Genomic DNA, 26,892 nt, shown 5'->3' with positions numbered 1-26,892 from the left:
TGCTGGAAACACTATTCCTAATGCAGTCTAGGATGGTGCTAATATTCTTTAGGGAAAGGAGGCATTGCTGGCTCAGGTGCAACTTAGCACCCATAAAGATCCTAGGGTCTTTCCTGCAAAGCTTCTTTCCAGCTGCAAAGGCGCTTTCCAGCTGTGAGCCCCCAGTGTGCAGCGGCACATGGGGTTATTCCTCTGTAGTCGCAGGATTTTGCATTTCCCTTGTTGAACTTAATGAGGTTCCTATTGACCTATTTCTGCATCCTGTAAAATCCCTCTGAATAGCGTCACATCCACCTGCTGTATCAACTATTCCTATCAGATTTCTGTTGTCTGCAAGCCTGACAAGGGTGTGTTCTGTTCCATCATTCTAATCACTAACGAAGATGTCAAACAGTACTGCCATGATATTAACCCTAGGTGTATCCCATAGGTGACTTGCCTCCAGATAGACTTTGTGTCACAGATCACAATAACCTGAGCCTGGCATTCAGCCAGTTTTCAATCTGCCTCACTGTTCAATTTCCTAGGCTGTGCTCCCTCACTTTGCCTACAAGAGTGTTTCAGAGGATGGTGCTAAAGTCCTTAGTACAGACAACTTAGAGACCATCTGCTATTCTCCCCTCATCCATCAAGTTGGTCAACTAATGAAAAAAGGCTATTGCCTTTGTAAATTCATGCTGACTATTCACAATCATCCTCTTGTTCTGTGTGTTTGAAAATGGTTTCCAGGATTATTTGCACCATCGCCTAACCAGAGATTGAGTTGAGGTTGACTGGGCTATAGTTTCCCAGATTCCTTGTTCTTCTTGAAATAGTAGTGATGATAGTCTTTCTTCCAGCCTTCAAGAACATTCCCTAATTGCCATGATGTTCCAAAGATTATTCAGTGGCCTTGCAATGACATGAGGTAACACCAGCTTACTTAGTACTCATGGGTACATTTTGTCAAAAACTTGTACATTTCCAGCTTGTTTAAATGTTCCCTGATCTGACCATTCTCTGCTGAGTCCTTGCTTCACTTTCCCTCTGGATTGTGAAAAACCCTAACTAAAAACACTACAGAAACCCCCTGGATTGCTTGTACCTTACTGTATTGTTCAAACAGCAGATACCAGGATGGTTTAAGTTCCCCATCAAAACCAGAGTCTGTGATTGAAAGAAGGCTTCATTTAATTCTTCTTCCTGATTAGGAAGTCTATAGGAGACACCCACAATACCATGACATTGTTTGGGCTTCTAATCCTAACCCATAAACTCTCAGCTGGTTCATCACCCATCTCTCAGCAGAGCTCCCTGCACACTCTGCTATCTCTCAGACAAAGAGCTACATCCCTTCCTTTCCATTCAGGCCTGTGCTTCCACAGATTGCAGCGCTCCAGTCATGTGCACTATCCCACCACACCTATGTGATCATGATGAGATCACAACCCTGCAATCTGCACAACAAACCTCTAAGTCCTTTTGTTTGTTCCCCACGCATAAAAACACAAGCCATTTGGAGAGTCACCCACTTGTGCTGATCTCCCAGAAAAGGTATGAGAGCTTCCCTCAAATGCTCTCCTCTCAATCACACCCTTATACATGTGCATACACTTTGGGTGGCTCCTTCCTGTCCTGTTTTGTTGTCTATGATGTCCTGCCTGTTTCCATCACTCTGCACCCTTTGCTTATCAAATCGTCAACTACTCCCCCACTTGATCATGTATCATCATTTCTCTCTTCCATCATTAGTGCTAAGTGTTAGTGTACTGAAAAAGCAACAGCTACATGCAAGTTGCACACGCTGTTCTGGAAATCAGGGAAGAAAAGGTTTCCCACATAGAGTCTGACAGTATGAATCAAAAAAATTCTTTTCCTTCAATTACATACCAAGAACAGAAATCCCAGGAAGCATATATGAGTTTGTGATACAAACCATTCAGTGGCATAAGTGCAATAAATTAGGACTGGTTTAAGTTCACTTTTACAGCCCATTACATTATCCTCTTTCCTTGATAAGCTCATTTAAAATATTTTAATTAAACTTTAGCATTCAATTAAGCAAATCATGTAAAATCAGATTAAAATCTGGCACAGACATAATGGTGCTATAGCACACATTTATTAAGATACTAAATATAATTCTTAATAAAGATGTGGTTTTCAAATTTCAAATGAGGAATACCAGTAATATTCTTAATGCAGGGAGAAATTAGCCTTAAAAATAGTTATCTAGTCTTGGCGATGATGGGATTATACTAACTACCAACATTAAGTAAAACACTGCTGTCTTAAACTGGCACATTTCACATTCAGAAATTTGGCACCACAACTCTCAATATGAATAACTAGCTAGTGTTTTTAGCTCATGTAAAAATGTTAAAAGAGCACAGTTTCACCCAGGTTACTAATCTGAACCCAGACTACTATCCAGTCACTTTTCTCCATTTAATTTTATTAATTCAGCTTGCTGGTCAATAGCCCTAGGATTAATTTTTCTCTGTTCAATGGAGAAAGAGATACAGACACCCTTTCCAAAGCTGATGCAGACCAGGAATCTTGCTCCCACTCAACCATCCCATCCCATCCCATCCTTTCCTATCCTGCTTGATACATGCTAACATCAGGTTCTTTGAACGCAAAACTAAAATTTGAACTTCAAACTACTAATCAAGTTTGAACTTCAAATTTCTAATTCCTTGACCTTAAAGAAGTAATAGTAATTGAGAGAAAGAATACATTTAACTCAATTTTAGATGTCAGAAAATAAAGCAACCAATCTAAACCAGCCATCTAGGGTTCCTTCAACAATTCATGCTAGAAAAGGACCTGTCTTTGACATTCATCTGAAGATGAGATGAATAACAACATAATAGGTGTTTTCTTCTTTTTAATGATGGTTTAGGCAAGTCAGACAAATAATTAAACAAAAACCTATTTTTTATGTGAATCCCACATAGTCTTTAAGGCTGAAGTTAAACAGAATGAATCTCAAGCCGCAAAAAATTGTTCCTAATACAATTAATCCCCTCCCCAAATTAACTCTTCGTTCTCTTGTAATAAGCAAGTAGCAGAAAGAATTGACTGAGGACTATGTGATAGAGGCTACCAGTACAGACATGGGACTGTAAGAAGCTGACTTTGGCTAAGATCATGAGCAAAATGCCCTCTTTTTTCTTCAACATCCAACTTCCTTCCATTCTGATCTGTCTTGATATCTTATTCCCATGATAAAACATTTTTGCAGGTCTCTAAAGACTTTGACCTTTTTATAGCTATGATAGGAAAGCATCAGAAAATGTGTGGACAACTCAAATGGAAAATTTTGAACATGACGTTAATCAGATGGATACAATGTTTTCCAAAATAACATCAAAATTATTTTAAATTTCACTCCACCACACTTAATGGTTGAAATAGGCTAATTGCAAAGATAGTACATTAGGCATGTCCCACTTATTTTAACAGGTCTTTCAGGGGAGCAGAACCACAGATGGCTTAGAAGAAAGCTATTGCTAGTTATGCTTAATTTATGAATCTGTCAATTTTCTTCTGTTTCTACTGAAGGAATGGCACTGTATGTTATTACTATACATTTTGTTTGCTATAGAAGTAATGCCTGAATTTAGAGAAGACTAAAGCAAGCAAGAAGAAAGCGCCTAGTTTCTAAAGTATGGATTCTGTGGACAGCATCAGAAAGGGAAGACATTTGAATTCCAATTACAGTTCACTTTACTGGTCTAGAGTGAAGCTGAACTGGAGCTACCATTGCAGACACTTCGTTTTGTACACTAGGTCAGCTAATCCTGTACCCAAGGTGCTCTGCTACTCATAAGAATGGAAGAGTTTGAGGATTTGACCCTAGGTTTCACCCCTTCCAGGCTCACATGAGGTTACTGGTTCTCCTGGTTCTGATATTCTGGAATCCTGAACTCAAGGAAAATTTCTGATAAATCTGTTAGACATATTTATAGGAGAAAAACCTGATTTTGTTGAATGTGTCAAAGATATTGTGAGAGGTTTAGCTGAGAAAATTCAATATCAAGAAAATATAGGTATTTTGGTATGAATAAACCTTTTTTTAAGAGACAAACATTGAAAAGCTAGGACACAATGAAGTCAGCATTTAAAGACATGAATTGAAATGACTTTAAATACATTTACAGTTCCACTGCAGCATTCTGCTGGACTGTGGATTACTGCAGAGGTCAGGTTATACCTTCACCAATCTGAAACATGACTTTGAACATTCCTTAAAAAGAAAATGAGATGGACCTAGCTCAAATGTAGAGGCCAGTTTCTGAGTTTCCCTAGCATCCCTTCCCATTGCATAAACAGATCAAAAAGTCTGCAGTTGAGCTTCTCAGATATTGAGTCTATCTAGGAGTGTTCTGAGGTGCTAAATGATGGCTTTCAGACTTTTATCAGACTGATTTTCCCATAAGGATGATTTCTTTTAGTTCCTAATCCTTCTTGTGTCTTATAACACTTCAAGTCAAATTTTTGCGAGTTTAGAAATTGGCAGATGTAATCAAAGACTACCAAGCCAATCTTTCAGCTGTTATAGCTGCTGGGAGTTTTGTCATCAAGTTAAATGAAAACAAAAAGTAATCTGTGCATCTAAAAAATGACTAAACACAGAATAGATTAGTATCAAGGATGGAAGATATATTTGATTATTGATAATGCAAATGAATTAATCGACTTTTGAACAAGAGATATCAAAATTACTATATGAATAATTGTTTCAAATATTGGAATTTATCATATACATGAAAATAGCAAAATAAAAGCAGGTAGGTAGGGAAAAATAAATAGATTGAGACAAAGAGAAACCAAGCTTTTATGAGAAAAAATTATTTAAATTAAAAAATCTAGTAATATTTCTCCTGTAATAGCTTACTGACATATTGATTACACTGATTCTTGGGCAACAATGAGATGATAGCCTGTGGTCAAGTTCAACTTGCCATAAATACTTGCATTAATCTGTTATCTCCTGATGGGAAGTTTGCTTTCTGTTTTAGATGGACAACTGCAAAAATATTGTCATTTTAGGCCAGAAATAGAAGACAGTTAATATGTGCATAACATTTCTCATAAATTCTTATGTTGTGGTTATCTGGTTTCAAGGATTTATGGTTATATTTTGGCACTAAATGAAAGAGGGAGTGTGATATAATTGAAGCTGCATGGAGAACTCACCTGATCCTGCCCCGAGGGCGCTCAGATTGCTCTGACATAAAACTTGTGCTGCTGAGGCGTGAGGCACTGCTGGTTCTGGAAATGGCTGACACATCACTGACATCACTATCTGATGATTTGGCAGAGACGTTATCACAACTTCTGTACTGATCTGTTTGTATATTATACTAGAGATCAAGAAAAGAAAGGGTGAGGAGTCTCATCAAAACATAACACATTTATTGAGATAACAAATGACCTAAGTATGACAATTCTCTCTAAGTGCTTTTAGATCTAAGAAAATTGTATGAAATTCAATGAATTGCCTGCATTAAATAATACCTTTATGTCTAGTGTAGAAATCAAACATTATTTATGGACTAAAGAAGATACTTGGAATAAAATACAGTATTGGAAATTAAATAAGCTGCTGGTTCATCAATACACTGGAACTACAATAATGAAATATTTATGCAGTGGACAGACATCTCAAGCACATGCATACCATCTATTTGACTACAGACTCTTTTTTAAATTTTTAAAATATTAAAAATATATGCTATGAAATACCTGTACAGAGTTTGTTTGGAACAGAATTGCATATAAGCCTGAACGAAATGTAATGCTACATGAAGCTGATATTGGGAACTGATTTCAGTTCCTAAGTTCTATGAAAAAATTTGAAAAAGTACATTTTCTGTCTCAAAATATCTCTTTGCATTGTGATACTAGAGGACTAGTTAGGTAGAAAGGTAAGTCAGCAAGTATTTGTTTTCAGGCAGATCAGTTCCCTGATCTAGTTGCTTTTACATCCACACATGTTAGAACTAGCAGAAGACTCAGCAGGAGGAATATGTGGACGGAAGTTATTTTACCTTTGCTAACAGCTGAAGCTTGATTAATTAAAATCAACTGTGACACCACACTGCCTATTAGATAATGCTCTTATTGCTGGTAACATCAGTTAGACACATATAAAAGGAGGTTTAAATCCTAGCAATGCCACACTTACCTAAATTTTCACTCACATATACATGTGGATCAAATAATTGTCAGGTTCACAGAACAAAAACCCACTATCATTAGAGAGCAAGGTACTCTTGGCTGGAAAGCAACTTAATCAATGGCCTACTTCCCAGGGTATGTTATGGGAAAACTATTAACATGTAGGAGAACTAGGCAGTTTTTGACATGACACTCTAGGGAGTTCATTTTCCAGATCTGTGCTCTGTAAAATCGCAAGACATAAAAGTTTATTTATGAATCATACACAAATCTGTGACAGTCTGTGAATATCCAAATTCCGACTAGGCACTGGGTTACAGGCTGAGTCAGTCAGGAAATGCCATGGCTTAACTTTAAAACTCTGGCAAACATAAGCTTGAGTTTGTACAGATGAATGTACCAGGTCTCCTGTCCTCAAACCAGGTTTATCTTCTCCTGCTCCAGTGCCTTTCAGCAACTATTTTTGAGGTCTCCACAGCACACTTGGAAACCTCTTGGTAAAATATTGAAGATAAAATGAGGAAGTTAGTAGGAGTAGAGAAAGGGAAGGAATAAAGATGATTTTAAGCACCAACTGTAAATATAGAAATCTGCAGAAGAAATAGAGATTATACAAATTAACTATCTCGGTGTGTTTTGCAGGTGTGTATTAGCACACTCTTTAGTAAAAACTTTTAGCAGTACCCCATGAGGGCCTTGCACTGGCTAATTGAATAAAAACAACTGCAGGAGATAAAGTTCTGGTTTACTAAAGGTAAATTTTCAGCTTCAAATACTAAATGAAACTGCAGATGATTTCAGAATAGCTTGGAGCATGATAACTTTGAGCTCAAATAACTCGTCTAACAGGCATTGACATGGAAACAGATGCAGCAGAACTCTGATTTAATAAAGTGGGTAACAGAGGACTCAAGAACTTCTATATTCAAAAATATTTGCAACTACAGCAAGAATTTATCAGGAGGTTCTCTTTCCAAGTGACTTGATGTGATTTATCTGAGTATAAATGACCAATGGGATTAAGGTGAGACTATGCCGACATGTTTATTCAGATCAGCTTTTGGAAGCAGCTTGTAGAGTCTGTTAAACAATTTTGTTGCTTGTTGTCTTTCAGATTGCAAAATAACCTCTCCAAAATGGACACAAAGTATACTAATTCTTACCAGGTCTATCTCATAATAAGTTGTCATCTTTTTCTTATAAAGTCCAAGAGAAAATTCAAAGCAAGAATAAAAGCTATGAAAACTTTTTACTTAAGCTAAACATAAACCTTCAGAGGCTGGAAATCTGAATGGTTAACTGTTTCCAGTTTAAGTTAAACTGCCCCACTCCTGAGACAGCTTTGATGTTTTATGAAGAATACCTAAAAAATTCCTAAAGAATCCTTCAAGTTACTCCAAAAATGAGACATCTAAAAATATGAAAAATATCTGAGCAAATAGAAAGATCTGGCTTTCCATTGAGCTAAACAGAATTGCAATCCGCAAAAGAAATCATCATCCCATTAAGTAATAAAATATATGTTGACTTCAGTGAAATAGGTATTTTACCCATCCTCTATATTTAAATTATATCTAGAAATTGTTCCTCTGTAGGTCAGGTTTTAAAAACTGGGTTTTTTTAAATATAACCAAGCAATCTCTCTCAAACGCATGGGGTTTATGCATGGTAAGAGACTGTCTCAGAAATACTTCAATGTTTTATTTGTATTTGCTGAAGACAAAGTGACTTCTCCCCTCTACCTTTGAAATGCTCAGTTGCTTTTCTTCCTCACCAAAAAGTTCATATTCTCTTTGTGCCTCTGAGTTTGAGAGTGCATACAGTGAATCTGCAATGGTAGAAGACTCATGTGGTAGCTGAGCAACCATGACGTGCTGCTGGAGAAGGCTGACTCTCCCATCGAGGGAACCATCAAGTCCAGATGCAGCAACTTCCTCTGTCCTGCCAGAAGCCTGTCTTCTTTCTGAGTACTGAGGGAGGTGCAGGCTGTTGGCCTTTGTCCCAAACCACACCTGAATCTGGCTGTTTGTTTAGTACTCAACTTATGATTCAACAGCAAAATAACAAAGTTGAACTCAGTGGACTATGTCAGGACTTAGTCAGGAAGAAGACTCTGTTTCACTTGTGCTGAATTTGCTCCACCTTTCATGGGCTGGGAAAGATGGGGAGGAGGGAGAGGGAGAAAGCATCAAGCACGGTCATGCAGCTTAGTGGTTAGGACACTAAGAGGAAAATTAGAGGTCCCAGTTTGTGTGTTAGTTGCTGTTTAGCAATTAAGCCTCATGAATGACTGTTCAGTATCAATATGAAACCATTTACTGTAAGTGAGGGCTATATAGATATCATCACCCTGTCTGGCTCCCTATAGTCCAGTAGTCTGTAAAAAATGGAATTGTTTTGTAGCTATCAGACTGGCTTAAAAGACAGTTTTTCATGTGTTGGTAAAGAGAGTTTTGTGGTGAGATAGGAGACAAAGAAAAAACTGAATCCATGTCTTCTGCTTGCCTTTGTATTGCAATCATACAGCTAGTGCAGAAAACGGAACATCCCTTCCTAAATGAGATTTTTGTGGCATAACTGAGCTTTTCCTACCCCTTTCTACTGCATATGAGGGCTGTAATTCCCTCAGAAACTGAAAACCTTTCCCTTCACAGAAATAGAGGTTAGGACAAAAAGTGGCGATGATGAAAGTTAATGCAGAGTGCTACAATGTTTACATTTTGCTACTACTTCTTTGGGATTTACCTCTCCCTTCCCATAGCTGCTGCTTCTAATCAATTCACCAACTTCTACAGGGGGCATACACTTTTCCTACTGATTTCCTACCCACCCCTCATACAGTCTGATAATCAGTCATCTCAGCGAACAGATGAATGAAATTAAAGCAATTTTGAAGTTAATACTTTTTCCCTTAAAATATAAAGAGAAGTAAATAGTACTCTTCCACAAAGCAGTGATCTCTTAAATGAGAATATTTTACTGTTGCAATATACCTGAACTTATCATTCAGAAAAAAATATCATGGGCTAAGACCCTCTTATTTGGTATCTGCAGTGAAGTAATGCGTTCAGGTTTCCACCTGGGCTCAAAAGTAATATGATACAGTTCTACTGCAAAGCAGAAAACTACTGCTCTTTGTAGCTCTCTATTTGCAATAAATTCCCCTGACATGTTATATTTAAATACTATATAATTTTTAAGCTTCAAAATAAAATATATGTTCCGTGTAAGCACTTCTCTTTCAACTCTCGATCTTAAAGCTTATGAAATATTTCTGTTCCAAGGTGCATTATTTATCACATTAGGAGAGTTGCTGAAGTTTGCAGTAACTTTGATAGCAATTACTAAAGATTAGGTCTGGGTTTTTAAACATTAATAGCAGCTAGTTTCAAATGCCCAAACTATCTGCACTCTCTGTGTCTGCATTACAAAGACAGTAGTCTATAAACAGCTGAAATTCAGTTCTTCCAATCACTTTACCACCTGTGGAGCTGTTGCTTCTTCTACAGCATCAAAAAGGAGAAAAAGAGGTATGATGAACTGCAGATGTGTTAGCATCAATCAGAAGAACATAGACATAAACCAAAAGAGGGCACTTCACAAATACTTTTACAGCTCCTTAACAACTAACAATGTTTGCAATTTTATTGATTATAAGGCACATTTTGGAAGTAATTTAATAGTCCATTATAATTAAATTATCTTCTATATTAATAAGTATTTATATTTCTACATTTATCTCCCAAAACAATGAAGAATGCAAGACTTCACAGCTTTGAAAATTGAAGGAGTGTGCCCTCCTTTGACTACAAAATAGCCCCAGGTAACTAACCTCTACAAACGTATACCTCATTCTGTGCTTAAAATGAGGGAATTAAATGAGAAAATTAAATGGGTATTAAAATGAGGACATTAACATGAGGAAAGAGAAAACCAGACCAGATACATTAAGGCCTAGATTCAGCCAGAGGTTCATGCAGCTCTTGAGATCACAGCTATCTTTTGAGGCACCTAACTCTAACAAGGAATTTTGTCAGAAAACACTGACTCGTACAAACGACCTTGAGTTTTATTACTGCTCACATAGGGTTCCTCTGAATGCTGCCAGGAATCACAGCCCAGCAGTCAGCACCTTGGTATGTTCAGGACTCACCACTGACTCCAACAGCATCTGTCTTAGGAGCAGCTCACATAATGCTCGAGAGCCCACTAAGCATCAGTGATTCTAAATAACTATTCTCATAATTGTATCCAACTAAACTACTTTGAACACTACTCAGCTTCCTAGAGGGAACAGTAAATATGGGCAAGTCAAACTATGAGGAAACTCCAGTGAAGTCCATGAGTTGAATGAATGGACCCCACTGAATTTTGTGAAATCCAACCAGTACAGGAGTAAATCCACAGAGTGCCAGAAGACATATACAGATGTTGCAGAGCAGATATTTACCTATTCAAAATCCATTAAACACAACTTCCATGGTGCATGCTTGGAAAACTATTGTTTGCTTACTGAGACTAGAAGATTGAGAAACTGAGTGGGAAAAATTACAAAAATGGAAGAAATGCACCAGAAATGGACTGGAAATTGCAAAGCCAGGTTACAATACCTCTGGAAAAAAACCTGCTGGTTTAAATACAACAGAAAATCTAAGGAATTATTTTGTATATGCATAATTAACTATTGCAAATGTCATCCAGTCCATACTGAGGGAAAATTTTTGAGAGGTTTAGAGAATTTTATATGTAAATAAAACAAGCATATTTGCAAATGCTAAAATAGTGGAAGAATCAAATCCATGTGAGTTGATTGCTCTGAAACAGAGAAGGGAATATTTTATCAATATGCAGCTCAGCATAATATCTCTAATGAATATATTTATTTTCTGAAGCAATGGGCAAACTGATACTTGGGAAAGAAAGAAATGTTTCTGTTAAAAAGGGACAAACTCTGCTTTCAATGGCCATTTCTTTACTAGTCAGTTAATATTATTTTTCCTATACCACTTAAGTTTTGTGGTTTGTTTTTTTTTTTATTTTATTTAAAGTAACTCTTCTTCTGCAGCTTTCAAAGACTTCTCACAGATTTTGGCAGCAGAAACTAGATATAGTCTTCAGTTCTTAGAAGTCTCAGTCATCAGCATTACTGCACCACCTTACTACCTTTTCATTAGAGTGTCTAACTTCATCTGTTCAGGTTATTTTCTTGACTCTTTCAGCATTTTCTCAGGATAAAGACAGTAGTATTAGGTTTGCTTTGGTAACATTTTTAAAAGAATGACTATCACGATAGTGATATGAAGCAAATAGCTACATCACTGAATATCATAAAGAGTGTTAGAATGGGCTAATATAATTTCTTCTCAGCACTTGAAATTCATTCTAGTTTGGACCATCCTCTCTAGGACTGAAGCATTATCATGTAGAAAATACATGAAAAGTTAAAGATTTAAACTCCAGGGCAACTAATTAGTTCTCCTTACTACTGTTTTAGCATTAAAAAGAGTACATGCCTGTCAGAACATCAGGTGCTCCAAAAATATTTTTCTTATAACAACTGACAGAGAATTTGCTTCCTCAAAGTTGTCCTCATACCCTTGGAAAAAAATTCTGAATAAAAGAATTTTCAGTGTTCTTTTTATTTAGTACTAATCCCACTTTTAATTTTGATTTAACTTCCACATATACTTAAAAACAAAAGAAGATACTAGAAAACTCAAGATTCTAAAGGATAAGAGAAAACTGTAACATTGAAGGTTGATGTTTTCCAACAGGTATTTAACCATACATTGGATCTACACTAACCAAATAAGAAAAACATACCAGGGAGCAAAAATTATGCTTATGATAAGTATTATAGACTTGAGATTAAAAAATATGTTTCATAATGTAAAATACACAAATTTCAATCAATGTGTAAACCCATACAATCCAAATGAGAAAACTGGCTTTTGACTCTAAACAAACATCTCTGGTCAAATCCTGGTAAAAGTCCTCAGATTACATATTACCTTTCTCTCCAGCAAACTTTATCAACCCCAGTTTTACTGTTTTTTCTAACATGTTTATTGGTTGGGAAGTACTGCACAGACAGCACATCTCACCTTTTTGCCCTGAGTGGACTTCTGAAGGTAACGCCAAACCATCAAATGAGCTGTTCTAATTATACCAATTCTTGCTTCTGATAAAGGATCTCACTGGAAGTTTCCATCCCAAATATTGAGGTATTTTAATAGCACTCATATCCCACAATTTGGCAATTGAGGACCTAAAGCCTTGTTTCTCTTGTTTCTCTTCCTTTTGAGGAAGTTTTGTGTTCACAATGAGGTGGTGTCAAAACAGAAACATTTGTACTAAAGTTGTCTGCATATTTAACTGCAGTAAGTTTTTGAACCAAACTTTGAAATTTGTTACATATTAAAAGTTAGATGCCCAATTTCCTATTTAACAATTCCAAAATAAATTTCTGATTTTGTTTCAGCTGAGTACCTCACTTATCCATTATTTTAACCTGTGTCTCCAGCAGCATCCAGCTCCTCACAGTTTGATTCCTAAGCGGCAGAGCAGATGTGCAAGACATTTACAGCAATTTGCTTAGAAGCCTATACAGTTTAAATTTACAAGGTCATAGAATAATCATTTTAGCATTATCAAGAAAAAAAATCCTTTATATAACATCATTAACATAATTTTAAGTATACTTCATTATCACAAAAAATCTTTACGCTTTTATTACAAAAGGAGATCAAATTAATCAGTATGTGTTTCAAGAAAGGAAATACTTTATCTATGACATTATTAGGATGCAAAAAATTATAGAAATATGAGAACAACTGCATGGGATTGGATCTAATTCTGCCTAGCTCTCTACACATCAGATATTAGCAAGGGCCTAGAGTAGGGCCAACATACCATGATACTTTCATGGCCTACTTTTCCAGCCTCAAGGGATTTGCAGGCCAGGGCCTTCCTAAACTAGAGGTGATATGGCTTTGTTTAACAGCTATTGAAGGATCTTTCTTCCTTGAATTAAGTTTGAAGTGTTTTGTTATCTACAGGTTCCTTTTAGGTGACATCAAGGACTAAGTTTAATGCACATCAGAGGGGGGCAAAAATGATGTTAAAAAGCTATTACTTGAAGACATTTCTGCCAGGCTTTAAAACACAGTGTTCTTGAAGGTTATATAATATTTTAAATAAACAGGTTTATGCCCTCAATTTTCAGGCCAAAGTATCATTCCATTACTACTGACTTTACCTTGGTATATTGCTCTCGCTCATGTTCTTGGCTAGAACCAGACCCTGATGTCTGATTATAACGGTGCACTTTCATTTTCATCTGTCTCGTTCGCTCTTCCACTACTAAGCTTGCTGCAAAAACACACAATGAAGATCAATTAAAAATAGTGAAAAATTTTTGGAAAAGAACAAATGGTTTAGCAACAATTTTAGCTTATTTCCATTTTCACGAAACAAAGAAATGTACAAACATGTAGAACAAGCAGGGTGTCAGCACAGAACAAGGGAACACTAATGTCAAGAAATCAACCATTTCCATTGCGAGAGTCTTTACCTGAAAATGGGCAGACATCCCAATTCCTACACATAATCAAGCTGGTGCAACAAATATGAAAAGAGTGAAAGAATTTAGCTGATAGGCTGAATTATAAACCTGTTAAATATTCTGGATGCAGGGGACACAAATCCATGATCATCTAACAATGTATTTGCTTAAATGTATAAAATATTACACTGGCATTCCAAGCACTAATCCATTGAACAGGTATTAAAATTTATTTTTAAAGTAATTAACTCCTACTACTATCTTGAAACATAACTGCTTGCCATAGCTACAGACTATTTGAGAGGAATAATATCTTCATTCAACCAGTCATATCAAAAAAACAGTATTTTTGTAGCTTTTTTTTAAACAAAAATCCTTTAAAATCACTACTTTGCTTTCAAAGGTTCACCTTTATTTCAAATAATTTATTTTTTCTTGTGTTTTAAATTTTCCTATAGCAGTGTTTTATTAAAAACAGAAGTCTTATCTTAAGCTTTCAAGAAGCTGGGGGGCTATAAAGAGCATCTTCTTCAATTCGAACAAGTTAATTAATTAACTCAATTAATCAATTAATTGTCAATTAATATTGACTGTGCCTGCCACAGGTAGATGACCTTGCACTAACAGAGAGAGTAGTGCAAAAGCCTCTGGGGGCTTATTTAAGGATTCCTTAAAATAAGTTAACCTTTATGGTAGTGAATAAATTTCAGAGGGGACTATGTATTCTTAAATTTGGAACACTGTAAATGCAAAGCAATACTGGAACTACAATACCATGAGAACTGGCACTTTTTAACAGTTCTAGAACTAGACCCAAATATTCATCAGTAACTAAATCACAGGAGTACTCACTACGTTCATTGTGGTTTAACAGTTTTTAAGCTGGCATTTGTGGTCACATTTTTATTTGGGAAAACCTCCACAAAATCTTCTGCTTTTGGGTCAATCACAGATTTATATTACTCTCTCCAAAACAACTACTTTTGAAAGTCAAACAGTCCACCCCAGACCAATGATGGGAGAGAGACAGCAATTTAAAAACTACATGGAATCAACTTGCAATTACAAAATGCAGAGAATTTTAAAACAGTGGAAAATAAGTACTGTATCACATTTGTTAAAGATCTGTATTTGGAATTAAGAGGTACTGAACTTCTCATATGTGGTTTTTATGCTGTTAGTTAACTGTGGCATTCTTTACACACTTATTTTTTTGTTTGTGCTTTGCAAGCACAAAGGTACAAGGGCAAAAAAAAAGCAGTCAGCTCAGGATTGGATATTTTAAACTGTGTCACTGCCCAAATCATGATTGTGTGCACATTTACCATCTGCAAATGTGGAAATAGCAGAATATCTGTGTGCTGGTTCGTTATGAAAGAATATACAGAGACATCATTGTGAAAAGTATGTTGCTTTCACGTCCTCCTTCCACATTTCTTATTTAAAAATAGGAAAATTAAATACATCAATTTACATTAAAATTCTGCTACAACTGCAAATTTAAGGCATGGAATAAAGTTATCATAATCCTCAATCTCCCACACGCAGAGTTTAATCTATCAAATTCTGCACATGCAGAATGTCACACTGGGCCCAGCAATTATTCCAGATGACTAATTATGTCAGTAAATGTGTACCTTAATTGCAATGAGTCCAGTTCCACCATCAGATATGCAGGCACAGCTCCAATTACTTCAATGGAAGTTGCATGGAGGTATCTGAAGGCAAAATTGAGCACTTTAGGTGAAATTTTTAAAGATGGCCTCGTATTTTAAGGACAGATATGAAAGGATTAAGATATATCAATTAGGGAGTGGAGTAAAAAATTTGATATCTTAATCCTGTCATACATGCATGAAATAGACTGAGGATATGAAATCAGAGGGAAAAATGAGACCCCTTTAAAAATTTAGCCCTATTTGTGTATGGTGCACAGATCAGAGTTACTCTAAAAAAATCACTCTTTCATTGTGTGAATTTTAGGTGCTTTACCCTGTCAACTGTATGTTATACTAAAGAATGTGTATGATATAATGTTAGTCTGTATTAGTTATGATGCCTGAGAAAGAATATTCTATTATGTGATGAAATGCTGTTTCAGAGATTATTAATGAAGTCAAGATTGGGTAAATCAACTTCAGTTCTGTAATTCTTGATTTTTTGTTATGTTTAAATCCTCAATCTTAACACATTTATGTTCTGGTTTTCATTGTTAAATATCATTATATAAAATAACATGAGAACAATTAATGGGGACTGTGAAGTAAATCTAAATTCTCTAATGGAGAAATTTGGGTTTGTGCATGGAGTAAAACGGAATTTAGCACCAATTGGCTGTTAATTTATTTCTAAGCATGCAATTATATGAAACATTAAGTCTGCTCTAGAAAATACAGCTGTGTTCTTTTTAGCTTTGTTTACCAAGTACATCTGAGCATATGTTGTAGCTCAGTTCTGTGATGGAAAATTTCATCTGCCTGACAAGTAGCCCAGTATAACCTTTACATGTTAATCACAAGAAGCAGAAAAAAATCTAACACGGTAGCAAAAGCACAATAGGAAAACTGCAACAACCATAGGTAACAACACCATATGATCACATTACTTTCTTGGAACACAGCTGGTTACCACAGGTAACAAAAACTTGACACAAAAAATACTTCAAGAACTTAGCCTGCCTCTTAGAAAAAAAGGGTATACTTTCTTTTAGGGCATCAGTATTTACAGAGGGCTTTTCCTAGAGGTCTTTAGAGATAAGACTACACATTAATTTACAGATCAAAGCACTGTAATCCTAAAACCTTTAAATTGTACAGTGGCCATAGAAATTACAAACATGGAGATTTACCATAAGGGTCTCAAATTAATGGTGTAACTACAACTACTACAGTTTTGTCAGCATCTTACTCTCTGGTGTCAGAAGTTATGCTGCAAAGAGCTATAACTCTGACCTTTTCAAGAGCTGATGATTCAGATGTGAGATCAATCAGTATAAGAAGTAATTGAAAAAAGAGTACTCACTGATCAGACCACTTAAATAAGGGGTCAGAGTTTATAGCCAAAGATTTTACTACTATTAAATCATGCGAAGTTTGTAAGACAATAATGTACATAAAGAATCAAGCCATGCGGGAGAGAAAAGACAGACATAGGAATGGAATCAACATGTTGTATTTGAATTCCATTAATCTATTTATAAACCAGTCTGACTCCTGTAATCCCAGGTGTACTGGGTCTGACTGGGATGGAGGCAATTTGCTTCACAGCTGCCTGCGTGGTGCCAAGGTTTAGAGTTGCGACTAAGTGTTGATAACACACTGATGTTTCAGCAATTCCTGGGCAGGGCTTGCATAGCACTCTATTTCTCATGCTGCAACCCACCATACAGTCCAGGCTCCCCACACCCCCAAGTAGGCTGTGAGAGGAGACAGGTGGGACAGCTGACCCTAATTGACCAAAGGGACATTCCATGTCATATAGTTCCATCATCAGCAGCAAGAAAACTGGGGGTAATATAAAATACGCAAGTTCATAATACACTACTTAAAAGAAGTAGGGAATAAACTAAAGAAAATAGCTACAGATCTCATTTTCAGCCTACTATCTAACTTCAGAGAAAATTAGGACTAGCTAACAGTTATTTTTTCTTAAAGGAGAGAGACACAATCTTTCTAACACTTTATCTATTTACTAAGACTTTATGTACTAGTAATACACTTTTTAATATGTGAGCACTATGGTAAGATTTATAGTTACATCTGAAGGCATTAACTAGTTGACAGCCCTCATTTTTATTCCTATCCTCAGAAAACTAGTATGGGCATGTTTCAACCCCTATCTGCTGTTTAACTGATAGTCAGACCTGGCTAGAATCCTAACTGTTCAGAATACATGCCACCTTTTCAATTATGTACAAAATAACACAACAATAATACTACAAAAACAATATACTATACTGATGTATTAAATGTAGTAGGGCAGATAACATTTTTCTTTTTTTTTTAATAAAACTATTGTAGACAGAAGGTATCATATGGCACATTTCTGTTATCCACAGAATGTGAATCTAATCATTCAAGAAATGTGATTTTAAAAGAAATTAAATTTGCATTAGCATCAACAATAGACCAATTCTATGAAAATTAATGAGAGCTAAAAAGCAGCACTAACAACAGCAACCAGCACAAAAGAAACTGAAGTATTTTTTAGGCCTAAACTTCTCTATTTAAGGTTTGAAAGGGGGTCTAAACTTTAAGAAATTACAAAATTTCTTAAATGTCATGATGCTATAAACAACCATCCATTAAGCTGATAGCATAATGTATGAAAACTATGTGGGATCGTTTAAATAAGGATTGTACACAGGCAGGAATACTGAACTAGCAAGCAACAGTAAAAATCCTATACCTGCCTTTCTAGCTCTAGTTTTTAATTCCTGAGCTTTAACTGTTTAGGTATCCACTTCTTTCATATTACAACAATCATCAAAGAGACTCTACATTCTGCAGACTTTGGAAAACAGTGACTCTTGTCAATAAATAACATCTAAAAAGAACCCACTCATACACTTGACAAAAAAGGTTGATAAAGTCAGATAAGTATTAACACATACGTTTAAAAAGTCAGGTGATTAAGCATAGGAACAGTTTTCCATCACTTGCAGTATTAAGTGAAAGTGTCTAAAAGGACATTCTTGTTCAAACTCAAGCATGGGTTTAACGCCAGAATGACTGGTGACACTATCTGGTCTGTGATTAAAACTGATAATCATACTTGTCTTTTCTAGACTACAGAAAACCTATTGATGCCTCAGCACTGGCTGTACTATTTTCTGTAATGGTGGAGACTACAACAAATACAGAGTTTTCTCTTGAGCCACTCCTTGTTTCTGCTGAAGATGATCAAGACAGAAAGAGGAGGTGTAGGCAAACAGTACAACTCGGGAAACCTCCAAGTCTTAACTGCACTATTAAATGTTTGAGTAAGCTACATAACAAGAAGAAATTTGCATCAAGATTTCAGATAGCTGTAACTCTTTCCAGAACATATCACACATCCTTTATGATGCAAACTTCAAAGGAAAAAGTTTAGAAGTGTAAAATGACAGAAAGAGTGCTTGGATAAGGAAGCTACTGAGAAGTAAGTTGAAGTGAAAATTTATCTCATAAAGACTATTTTATAGTAACAGTGTTTCTGGGGCAAAACCAGTATGTTCTAGCAGGGAAACAGAGAATTGCACTTATCCCAGAAGCCAACAGAGGTCTGACCTATTCTTTAGTTTTAGTCTTCATAGTCAGTAAAAAAGCTGAACAGTGACAAACAGCTACAGCCATAATGCAGCCTAGAAGCATGTACACTTAGCCTTTCTACTCAGCAAAAGCCAGGAGCTTCATCTGTCTGTGCTACTTAGATGCTCTGTGGATGGGAATCAGGGGGAAAAAACTATCTGGTTTGAGGAACTGAGAAGTGGCAGCTGAAGAAGAAACTAGGCAGAACTTATGTCCATAACAAAGGCAGGGGAAAAAAGCCATGGTGTGATTTGGATGGGAGAATCCCCTAGTGTAGAGCTGCCTGTGTGGCATAGAAAAGAGAATTCACACTAGTGTTGGACCAGGATGATCCATTTCAGAAATAATACAGAGTCTTCAGTTTATTTCTGGTCATCCTTCAAGGTGAGTTTTGCAATATGCAGGCACAAAATATCCTTGTGACAGGTTTCAGAGCAAAGTCTACCATGAAATTGAAAAAGCATACAAAATTTTGGAATCATGAGCAGATAAATGTTTTGAAACGTGAGGTTAGTAACACTGAAAAATCAATTTGTTGCTAAGATAAAGAACTTGTTACAGCTTCTTTGCATAAACAACTTTGAAGAGTACTTCATGTCAACGTGCAGATATTAAGGGAGATGGCTCTGAAGCCTGCTCTGCAGCCCTGGTCCCTCTACCTGACTAGAGCTGCTGTGGCTCCTTTAAGCTTGTGCACATGGATTTCCTTTCCATGGGAGCTGATACTGCTCTGGACCTCCTCCCAGTCAGAATTAAGGCATGACCAAAGCACATAGTCAGACTTTCAAGCTGGGAAATGAGCTTGGATCTCCCAGTACACACAGAGGCATGGTGGCCATCTTGAGTTTCAGAACTGACTCCAGAGGGAAGATAAGCCAAAATAAAAACCTGAACTGGCTGATGCAACATTCAGTTCTTCCTCAAAGATTTTCAAGGATGATCCACACAGAAGCTTCCATTTAAAATGAAACAACATGAAAACAAACACATATCTCTTAAAATTTGGAAAAAAAAGTAAACCACTGGTTTTGACATCAAACCTAGTCAGCATTTTCATAATCTGCTGAAGACTTTCAACCTTTCCCATTGATAACGTGGGACAGATGCTTGATTGCTTTGTTGCAGATTTATCTGGTCAGTGTTGTTCACATTTGTAGTATATGCTTTCCCTCATATTTCTGTCTCTTCTCACATAATATCCTGTAATTCCCCCATCCTCATCTCCCATTCACCTACTGTCTATTCTTTTAACCTCTTATCAGAAGTGACACTGGGCTACTAGTGTAAGTCAGCTCAATTTAAGATGTTCATGATCCCCCAGAACTGCCAGCGCTCTGCCTCTTCTCTCTCCTCTTCTTTTGCCCAGCTCTTTTCTGCCTCTGGGTTGCATCTGCAATCCTTGAACCAGAGGAATCTGCATGCAAATATGCCACCACCTTCTATACACGCCCAAATCTTGGGCCAGATCCATCCAAATCTTGTGGAAACAAGTTTTTTTACAAACCTGTTACAGGCAGTCTAGTTTGTCTGCACAAAGTCCATTGTTTTAAACAAAACACCATCCATTGCAGCCCAAATCACAGGACAAGGTTTGTGAACTTGAAAGAGGCATAATCAACAAACAGGTAAGATTGATTTGTACTGTTCTGTTTGAGAAAAATACAAATATTGAAGAAAGCAAAAATGACAGAAATAATTTGCAAAAACAACCACTCTTAGCACTTTCTTACAACATTTCATAGTATACTCCTAAACCTGTAAAAACAACCTGTGATTGCTAATGCCTAAATTAAACATTATTTCTTTTTCATCTTTTTTTTAGCATTATTGTGAAAACATATTCGTGTATGCTTGGCATTGGGGTTGGAATGTATAGCTAGTAGAGCAGCTGCTCTATTTTTACCTAAGCATTCACCCTTTCAGAAAGTAAAAAGTAGAAGGAAATTCCTTGAATCAAGTTCAACTCACAGTTTGGCTTTGACCCACCAAAGCCTGTATTCAGATCAGAATTTCCTAAGATGTGCAGGACTCAGGAATAAAGGTTAGAAAAGGTTAATCTGCATTATTAATGTTTGTGCAGCATAGTATTTTGCTTTTTATATTAAAAGGTTGGGGTTTTTTTTCATTTTTTTTTCTCTCCAAACTTCATTTGGATTTTGATATAAATTCTACTTTCAGCTAAAAGGAAAAAAAAATAGGATATCTCTGCAATGTGGCCTTAAAAACATGACAGACTACGCTTTGCATTTCATGGGACAGCCTTAGATACCTGTTGTTTGATTCACTGGTATCCGCACAGACATGGAGAATTGACAGGAGGTCAAATTCATAGGAGGTGAGCACCGTATGTCTGCCCCTAGAAACTTGTCCCACATGGGATTGACATGCAAATAGAACATAGCTCAGAATCTCTACATACAAAGGATAGTTTCTGTCACTGTCACCTCCAACTGTTCCTAGATGCACATCTATGAAACATTCTTCACAGATATCAAGGGTCATGGCTGCATCATTAGAAGCAGATACTGTGCACAAGAACAGTTGAGGAAAAATCTTAATTCTTTGTGTGAACTTTACCTCAATCAAGTACCTTCTGAGCCATGTAAAATATCATAACTACTCCTGTTAAATCCAGTATATTGCATTTCAATAGGAACATGAAAAATCACAAGAGAAACCATTTTCAGATTTTAACGAGGGGCATCAGATAGCATAGAGATATTTGAGAAAGAACTTTTTCACATGCCAAACACTGTTAACTAAATATTACATACTGATATGGCATATATTGAGGGAAAAGCCAGTATCAACAGTCGCCAAACATTTGTAAAAAATTACATAAATATTTACCTTTTGTGGGAGAGTTAAAAGTCTCTTGCTCTTCAATGAATTAAATGCACGGAATGATGGAAACAGAAAAAGAAATCAGCAAATTTAAAGTTAGATAACAAAATGTGTTACATGTGACAATGGCATGTACAGTAGGCAGTACTCCAGCATATGTAAAAGTAATGTAGAAAATTAAAATGATAAACCATGACAAATAATAAAGCCTATGACTTTTTCTTTAAAATTAAGAGGAACAATGAAGTTACAGAGAACCAGATTGTGGAGTCTTTAAGTATTCTGCTAGAGCAGTACCATCATGCCCAAATTTAAGAATGACATAAAAATCTTAAAATTGCTTTAAGTATAATTGTCCCTGAACTACACAGTACTATTTTCAATTCTGAAGCCTTTTCTGCAATAATGAGTGTCACAAATTTATTTTCTATTAATTGAAATCTATAATGCTCAATAACCACTGGACTACTGAAAATCAGTTTTTCAGGCAAATATACAAGATTATGAGAATTGTACTTATTTGCAAGAGTTAGCAATCATAAAAAGAATGTTCTCCAATGTGAGTAAAGATTCCACAAGCTGCTTCAAAATATGAAGTGCCACCTGTTAATTTAAAAATAAAACCAGATATATGAAGACAAAACAAACAACACTGAAAGTCTGAAATCTAAAACTGAGGTGACTTTTTCTTTTTCTTATATTGATAGATCAGAAAAAAGATTTTAACTGGAAGGGTTTGATCTTTTACCTTTACCCCAACCATACTCTCACTGCAACGACATTTCAATGATCAAGTACATATAAACGGAACAGTTTTCACTAGCAACTTGTTTTTTGGGGGTTTTTTAGCATCTTAAGTTGGTTAAATATAAAAAGATACTTGCAATTCAATGTACTATTTGACAACATACTGATTTTCTGTACAAAGTTATGATTCTTATTCATTAAAAAGGAAATACAGGGCATCAAAACATTTAATTCCTCTGAGACATGACTACCATTGTATGTATATCACACATATGAACTTTATACGTGTAATCCCTGTTCAGTACCAGCAGAATGTTCATGTAGTTTTTCCTCATGTAACAACAGTAGCACACATGCACACATGCACTTCACCCTGTATACAAGCTATGTACAAAGCTTGTGCAGCCTTTTCCAACATAAGCCAAGATACAGCAATACCTAATGCTGGACGCACTTCTGCTTTTCTCAGTGTCACTCCATAAGGCCTATTGCCACTGGAAACACACACAGCCACCCTACTTCAGTTATGTTTGCAGATGTTCTTTACATTTAAAAAGGCTATTAATTATCACAAACCTCACTCTCATTATAGGACTTCTGAAATAGGAAACTACATTGTTGAAGCTATGAAAAAGAAACCATGCTGTGAAGACCCAAATAGAAGCAGATAGAGGGAGAAAGACCTGTTTTGCAAGAATTAGCCTTGAAAGACTGTTTCTATACTACAAACATTGTATTTATATTGTTGGTCCATAAATTTCAATAGTACACAGTATTTTTTTGCTATTTACTTGCTAGATTTCCTACTATAATCCCTAATATTATCTACTAGAGGTAAAAAGAAGTGAAGGAAAAAGTTCCAGATCTTCAGGGTGTATTAATTTTCTTGATCAATACAATGATTAACCATTATACGAAAGTGCAGAGACCCACCCTCAAATCTATTCAAGCAAGAATTCCTATGATGTTTGATAGCTGCAATGACAGAGGACAGACTGAGTAAAGATCACGGAGGTGTGCTTTATAAAGAAGTATCATTTAAACACAACACAACTACATCACAAAGTTGTTTTAGAAACAGCTGAAAAACAAAGTCAACCCAGAATCCCCACCCCTCTTAACAATTTGCACAGTTCCACTCAAACATGATGCAAATAAAAAAAACCAGTGAAGTAAATCTCTTACAGCTCAGTACAGAATGACCTATTGAGAATACACCATTGTCCTTACCACAGCTTAGAATTTCACTGCTTTAGTCACTGAGCCAAAACATCTTCATAGCATTAGGTCCTTTTATAAAATTATCAGTTAACACAAAAAAAATCAAAACCACTTCTTCAGTAATATAATATAGGGTAATGACTATTAAATTGTGATGTCTTGAAAACCCACACAGACTCATCTATACAAGACTAACTTCCAGTATTAAAGCATCTCAAGACTTTTAGATGCAATAACATCCCAATGTGTCTTGGACTCTAAGAAATACTGTTGACAGGGTTGTAAAGGAAAGAAATACAACTATGACTTCCTTGAATACTACTGTAAGTAAAATAAAAATCATATTGCCTAAAAATTACAAAAGCCTACAATCTTAACTGCAACCACTTTAAAATGTCTGCGCGCGCTGGAGTTGCTAAAAATATTTAGTTGAAATTGTCTCAAATGAAAATAACTATGTCCCTCCTCTATTCCAAAGCTACATAAAGCTGCTCTCCCTTTTAAAACATAATACCAAGAAGCCTTTTCTTTTTTTGCCAGTGTGCATAATAGTGCTGTTTTGAGGTTTTACTCCTTAAACTGGATTTTTCTCTACATTTTTTTCTCCGTTCCTGATCAGCAGTGCCAACTCTATTTCTGTAATGGCATAGGGAGCACTAATTTCGTCTTCTCTGTACCAACTACTTCTGTGATTTTTATTTTAAATAAAGTACCTGGTAAAACTATCTTATGTTCTCATAAGTTGAAATTTTATGATTTTCAAGCTACCAGCCAGAGTAGTAACTAAGACAACATCATCTGGTAGAGACAAGGAAACAACCTTTTTTTAGTTCTAAATTTGACAACAAAATGGAATGTCTGAGATGCAATGTCAGTCCTTAAAGAAGCCTTATTAGCATGAATACGATCATTTGACATGATAGGTAAAGATTAAGAGTCAAAATATCGCTCTGTTTCTCCAGATGAAAACCGCTACCAGTCTCTTGCTCCTTCATTAACTCTCATTTGTTCCATAATGAGAGCTTTAAAGAGCAATAAAATTACTTTCCTGGATTCTTCTATGTCTCCTGAATATGCAAAGAGTAAATAAGGAGACCATCCTTGATATACAGACACATAATCTTTTTACAGCAATCACTGTGACTTGTATAACAGACTTAGATTCATAGATGTATCTATTTAGATGTATATTCAACCCTCACCAAACAACAGGATTTGTATAGAGTGTAAAGAAGTACTTTACTATAAAAGTTATACTTTATAGAATATCATACAGGTTTTCCTGGAAACGCAGGATGTCAATACTGACCATCAAAATGTAGTTTCATTTGTAAATGAAGAAAACACATTTTGAAATATTTCCTATGACATTTGTATATAGCACTACATTTTGACACCATCTCTATCTATGGTGACTGTGAATTTAAACCAATAAAGACACAATGCAGTTTCAAGTACAGTTAATGTAAATCTTTTACAGAACTCAGAATGCTTTGGATTCAGTTCTATATTAAGGTCAGATCATTTCTAGTCACTACATTTGACACTGATACTCATTTGACATGGATTAAAGAGATGAAACTAATATCAAAATTTGAGCAAATACTGTGGTCTCAATGCCTCACTGAATTTAATTTCTTACAGTAGTATAGACATACTAGCATATTTATTTCAGCAGATACTAACAAAACTATTTAGAAACCTTTTATAAAACTTATTCAATTTACTACTTCTCTGCAAATACATTCTGAGCCTGAACAGAGTATTAAATGTGGGTAAAATCAGAAAACCTCCCTTTCAGAAGCACAAGTCAGTCACTTAGACAAAATCAAAGTACTGTGTAGAGAAGGAAATCTCTTTAACCTTTAAATCCATGTGTTGTATTACAGCCATATGACACCGGTGGTATGATATATAACAACAAAACAAACAATATGACGCATCCTACTCGTGTATTTTATATATAAGACACAAGCTTATCAACCACAAGTGTAAGCAAGAGTTCACTGAAACAGCATTACTTTACAGGTGTTCACAGTATTAACAACTTTCTAAACTCAGAGAAGCTTTAGTCTTCTGCTCAACTTTCTTTTTTTCTTTCCTCTTCTGTACACATCCCATCTCTACTCAGTTTCACGTTAAGTTCTACATGTATTTCCAATGCCTTCCAAAACAACAAACTCGTATTTTACTCTCACACATCAGCTATCAAGAACAGCACAAAGATGATATATGAGTATCCAAATAAAAGCCAACTTAAAATTAACTTAAGAGCAGAGTCATCATTATATATTGCAGCAAGTTCTGAAACTGAAGAAGAAACATGAAAATTGAAATTCATTACTTATTACATTTCCCTAAAAAGCACTCAACTTGCTAATACGCAGAAATAGAAACTGCAAATGTAGTTTGTAATTAGTTTATAATTCAGACAGTTTTAGATTCACTACAAAAGGACCCGAATGTAAAGTTTAAGGTTATTAAAAGCCACTTATATTAGCATATTTATAATTCAAAATAAATACATTTATAAAACAAGAGTACGTTTTATATGTGCTAATTGAAGGTTTAGTATGTCATCACCATAAAATTAATGCAAACTGATTCTATGTTAATGCAAGCCATCATACACAAAAACCCCAATGGTAATCTGTCATGATAAGGCCATCATGGTCAGCAACATCATCTATCCAAGAGTGTGATTAATATACAGTTCTGTAAAGCACTACAGTATTTCATTAGAAGCATTTCTTTAATTTCCACATAAAAGAAAACCTTGTGGTATGTGGCAACCAAGTAATTGTTTGCAGTCAATGTGAAAACAGGGTTTTCAAAACAAAGAAAACATGAATGTGCAAATATTAGACATTGCGCCACTTCATTTTACCATAATAATTCATACTCTGTATGTTGCTAGAAAAGGAAACAGCGATGTACATATTATTTGACATGAGTATGTAAAACACATCTTCCACAACCATTAGGTCTATATTGTCTTTTTCATAAAAACAGCGGTCTTTGCCTGATCAGTTTATTCTTAAGCAGGAAAGGGCTCGTGAC

At 35.7% G+C, this 26,892-nt stretch overlaps 1 protein-coding gene across 50 annotated transcripts in view; it reads right to left on the bottom strand.

The window, feature by feature from the left end:
• RIMS1 (regulating synaptic membrane exocytosis 1) overlaps positions 1-26,892 on the bottom strand; it is a 322,306-nt gene that overhangs the window by 58,367 nt on the left and 237,047 nt on the right. For 38 of the 50 annotated variants that reach the window (XM_051777692.1, XM_051777643.1, XM_051777647.1 and 35 more), the window contains 2 exons: positions 13,427-13,539; positions 5,185-5,351 (listed from right to left, as the gene is read on the bottom strand). The exons of 11 other annotated variants lie outside the window; for them this stretch is intronic. In XM_051777692.1, the coding sequence (XP_051633652.1) occupies positions 5,185-5,351; positions 13,427-13,539 (280 nt within the window). Of the gene's footprint in view, positions 1-5,184; positions 5,352-13,426; positions 13,540-21,870; positions 21,901-26,892 lie in introns of all 50 variants that reach the window. One more of the 50 variants, XM_051777693.1, reaches the window with a different exon arrangement.

The sequence above is a fragment of the Manacus candei genome, unplaced genomic scaffold (genome assembly GCF_025592945.1).
Source record: "Manacus candei isolate 608988 ecotype Guabito, Panama unplaced genomic scaffold, ASM2559294v1 h1tg000011l, whole genome shotgun sequence".
Lineage (NCBI taxonomy): Eukaryota > Metazoa > Chordata > Aves > Passeriformes > Pipridae > Manacus > Manacus candei.
Note: the sequence above shows the minus strand (reverse complement) of the source record. Positions and strands in the feature narration are given on the sequence as shown.